At 38.2% G+C, this 4,305-nt stretch overlaps 1 protein-coding gene across 1 annotated transcript in view; it reads right to left on the bottom strand.

The window, feature by feature from the left end:
• COPA (coatomer protein complex subunit alpha) overlaps window positions 1-4,305 on the bottom strand; it is a 49,286-nt gene that overhangs the window by 39,718 nt on the left and 5,263 nt on the right. Inside the window, exons 2-3 of the mRNA XM_023516368.1 lie at window positions 3,720-3,833; window positions 3,448-3,527 (exon numbers count right to left, since the gene is read on the bottom strand). Coding sequence (XP_023372136.1) covers window positions 3,448-3,527; window positions 3,720-3,833 — 194 coding nt within the window. The remainder of the gene's footprint in view (window positions 1-3,447; window positions 3,528-3,719; window positions 3,834-4,305) is intronic.

Below are 4,305 nucleotides of genomic sequence, written 5' to 3'. Positions count from 1 at the left end.
GCCTTAGCCGCTTGAGCCACAGGCACCGAGCCTGTCGAACTTCTGAACTCAAGCCACCTACCCACCCTGGCCTCCCAGAGAGCCCTTCACTACCAATTTAAAACACTTATCACACTAAACAGAAACCCATGCCTATTAGCAGTCACTCTCCATTTCCTTTCAACCACTTGACCCTAGATAATCAGTATACTTCTTTCTTTCTCTATAGATATAACTATTCTGGACATTTCATAAATAGAAGATAACTTCTTTCCCAAAATATTACTAATCATTTTGGGAAAAATGTTTTTCTTAAATAACATTCAGTTTTTTTCCTTTCTTAAACGGATTATAAGAAATCCAAGGCTTTCAGCCAGAGATGCCATCTTTCAGTAATTCACCAAAATGACGAACACAAAGGGAAAAAGGAGAGGCACCTGATACATGTTTTCTAGGCCTTTTAGAAAACATGGAGTTGTTCCTTTGGCCACATACATGCGAATCTATAAGAAAGGTGATATTGTAGACATCAAGGGAATGGGTACTGTTCAAAAAGGCATGCCACACAATGTTACCATGGCATAGCTGGAAGAGTCTACAATGTTACCCAGCATGCTGTTGGCATTGTTGTAAACAAACAAGTTAAGGGCAAGATTCTTGCCAAGAGGATTAATCTTCCTATTGAGCATATTAAGCACTCTAAGAGCCGAGATAGCTTCCTGAAACGTGTGAAGGAAAATGATCAGAAAAAGAAGGAAGCCAAAGAGAAAGGTACCTGGGTTCAACTGAAGCGCCAGCCTACTCCACCCAGAGAAGCCCACTTTGTGAGAACCAACGGAAAGGAGCCTGAGCTCCTGGAACCCATTCCCTATGAATTCATGGCATAAAGCATATAACACAGCACACAGGAGTACCAGTGGACCCATGCTTTTAGGTGCAAGAACCTATTTACTCTCCATGAGCTCATGGCATAATAGGTGTACAGCATAGCACACAGGATAACCAATTAGACCTCATGTAACAGTGATACAAGGTGCTGGAACCTATTTCCCATGAATTCAAAAGTCAATGTTTTGTCACATTCAATGGCAAGGTGCCTCCCTGAGCTACTGGAGCCTCTTCCCTATGAATTCATGGGATGGTAGTTAAAAACAATAGCCTAAAAATGTGTGCTGTTCGTTCACTACAAATGTGAATTTTTTTTTTTTTTTGCCACAAAGAATTATTAAACCAAATTTTAATGTATCCCAAAAAAAAAAAAAAAAGAAGAGAAACCCAAGTTAACCATTCTTCTTATTATTTTTTTAGACAGAGTCACCCTGGGTAGAGTGCTGTGGCATCACAGCTCATAGCAACCTCTTAACTCTTGGGCTTAAGTGATTCTCTTGCCTCATCCTCCCAAGCAGCTGGGACTACAGGCACCCACCACAAAAGTTAACCATTCTTGATACTCAATATTCATCACTATAAATAACAAATATGATATTAGAAATATGACAATGAGGTGATACTCTTAGGGGCTATTGAGATCGAGCTGGTGGTTTGAGGTTACACTGCCCCCAGAAAACTAGAAAACAGAAAAAACTGTCCATCCTAGGGCAGTGCCTGTGGCACAAAGGAATAGGGCACCGGCCCCATGTACTGGAGGTGGTGGGTTCAAATCCAGCTCCGGCCAAAAACTGTATAAACAAAACAAAACAAAAAAACTGTCTATCCTATAATTCTAAAACCTCTTTTCCCTGCAGGCTTCTGTCACTCTTCACTCCTATCACGTAAATTCTGCTGCATAATCTATAACTTCTCAAAGGAACTTATGAAAGAGACTTAACCTTTTTTATGAAGTAAATTTCACTGATTTGGCTAGATACATAAACTTGACGAAAATGACTTATATAAGCAAATAGAGTGCAAATTTTGATTTTTATAGTTTCCAAGTTACAGGCCATAACGTTTCCCTTTATCACAGTCTTCTTTAAAGGACTGCCTATAATCGTGTGTTTCTTCACTTCACATCAAGGTGCTAAGATCACTAATGCCCTCCTAATTAAGCAGTTTCCAAGGATACTTCTCAGTCTTGATCTTATTCTGACCATTTTCTCCATCTCCAAATTCTCTTCCTCCTTAGCATCCAAAAGGCTTCTGTGTTTCCCTCCTGGTTCACCTCCAACCCCTCAAATCAAATCACTCTTTCCTATTTCAACTCTACTTCCTCTCTCTTTTAAATGATGGTTTTTCTCCTTATTTAACCTACTCTCTGATATCTTCTACTACTTCTCCTGTGGCTCCCTCCTTCATAATGAGAACTTACAAATACATCTCTAGTACAGATATACCTACATTAGACTGTCCCTTAGGCCCCTCAAACTCACCAAAGCCCAAAATGGAATTCATTATCCATCTGGTGGTTTGAGGTTCCACTGCCCCCAGGATACCTAAAACCTAGAAAACAGAAAAAACTGTCCTTCCTATAATTCTAATATCTCTTTCTCTAAAGGCTTCTGTCACTCTTCATTCCTGTCATGTAAATTTTGCTGTATCATCTATAACTTCCCAAAGGAGCTTATGAAAGAGACTTAACCTCTCTCCTACTCCAGAAAATCATACTCCTCTTGATTTTCCTTTCTTAGTTAATAACATTTCTTCCACCCAGTAACCTAAACAAACTAGGAGGCTGAAAGTCATCTCATTGATTTCCCTTTATTGGCCCTCCACCATCTATTCAATAGACTCATTCAACAGACTTCACTAATTCATTTCCTGATGCTCTCATATCCATCTCTCCTTCCCATTCAAATGCTACTGCCTAAGCTCCGGTCTCACATCTCTCACATAAACATTCTCTTAATGGGTTTCCCTGCCTCTAGTCTTGCCCAAATCATCCAATCTTTTCTTTACACTACTGCCCACATAATTTTTAAAAAAATATGTAAATCTGATATAACTCTGGTACTTAAACCCCTTTAATAGCTCTTGTTACCTATATGATAACATCCAAACTCCTAAGCACCATAAACAGGTACTCCATGATCTGGCCCTCTCTTCTTGTGCTCCCTCCCTACTTTTTCTCTAGGTCTTTTCCATATACAATTAATTAGAGTTTCTCAAAGGTATCCAGCTATGCCATGCCTTTTGTCCTAGCACCTGGACTCTCTATTTCACTTTAAATATATGTATCATATCATTCACCAAACTGTACATGCTATTATTTGGGTATATTTTTATCTCTTCTATTAGAATAAAAGCTCCTGGGAAACAGAATCCATTTCTTGTTTTTGAAATCTTTTGAAATTATCAAAAAAGAAAACAGTGTCTAGTATACAGTAAGGATTCAACAAACCTTTGCTGGCTAAGTTCTTTGGATAATGTCATCAAAAATCTAAGCTCTGCATAAATGAGTTGTACTATCTTTTAGTCTCTTCCATAATCCCCACATCGTTCTGTCTCCTTTATTTCCAATCATGACAGAACCTGTACCTTAATCTTATAGTCATCTCCTCCAGAAACAAACAGTGGCTGCTGCTTATGGAAGTCAATGCCTCGCACTGGACCTGAGGGAGAAGGCAGGCAATATATGTTAGAGAGATCTATCCTTTTTAACCTCTAATCCTTTTAAAGATTTTTCAGTTCAATCACTTCCACATTCTTTAATCATAGAGGAATCAATCTCAAACAAGGCTTAATACCTCAGAATATAATAAATACTTCTATTTCTTTTAACTTCCACCTAGACACTGTCTTACCATCATGTTCGTCAAACTTGTCAATGAGAGTGCACATCCGATAGTCCCATAACTGGATGACACCATTGTGTAAACTAGTCAGAATCCAGGGTCTTTTGGGGTGAAAGCTGAGCCCTAAAAAAAACAGAAAATGATGCAATGAGCTAAGTAACCTCCCATGATGTCACTTTCTATCAATTCTGATAAGCTAGGTTTATCCTGGGTTCATTCATTCATTCAATATATCTGACAATTTTTTTTTATTGGATGTTAGATATTGTTAAATTTTATGCTGTCAGATGATTTCTTTAAGTATTACTGGTCATTGTTCTAGAATGCAGTTACCTAGAATCAACTGATCCTTTCAAGTCTTGCTTTTAAGTCTTGTTACAGTGGATTATAGCAGCCTTTAGTCTAGATCAGTGGTTCTCAACCTTCCTAATGCTGAGACCCTTTAATACAGTTCTTCGACCATTTAATACAGTTCCTCATGTTGTGGTAACCCCCAACCATAAAATTATTTTCGTTACTACATCATTAACTGTAATTTTGCTACTGTTATGAATAGTAATGTAAATATTTGATATGCAGGATGTATTTAGGCAAC

This window comes from Otolemur garnettii, unplaced genomic scaffold, assembly GCF_000181295.1.
Source record: "Otolemur garnettii isolate 467f Iridium unplaced genomic scaffold, OtoGar3 scaffold00091, whole genome shotgun sequence".
Lineage (NCBI taxonomy): Eukaryota > Metazoa > Chordata > Mammalia > Primates > Galagidae > Otolemur > Otolemur garnettii.
Note: the sequence above shows the minus strand (reverse complement) of the source record. Positions and strands in the feature narration are given on the sequence as shown.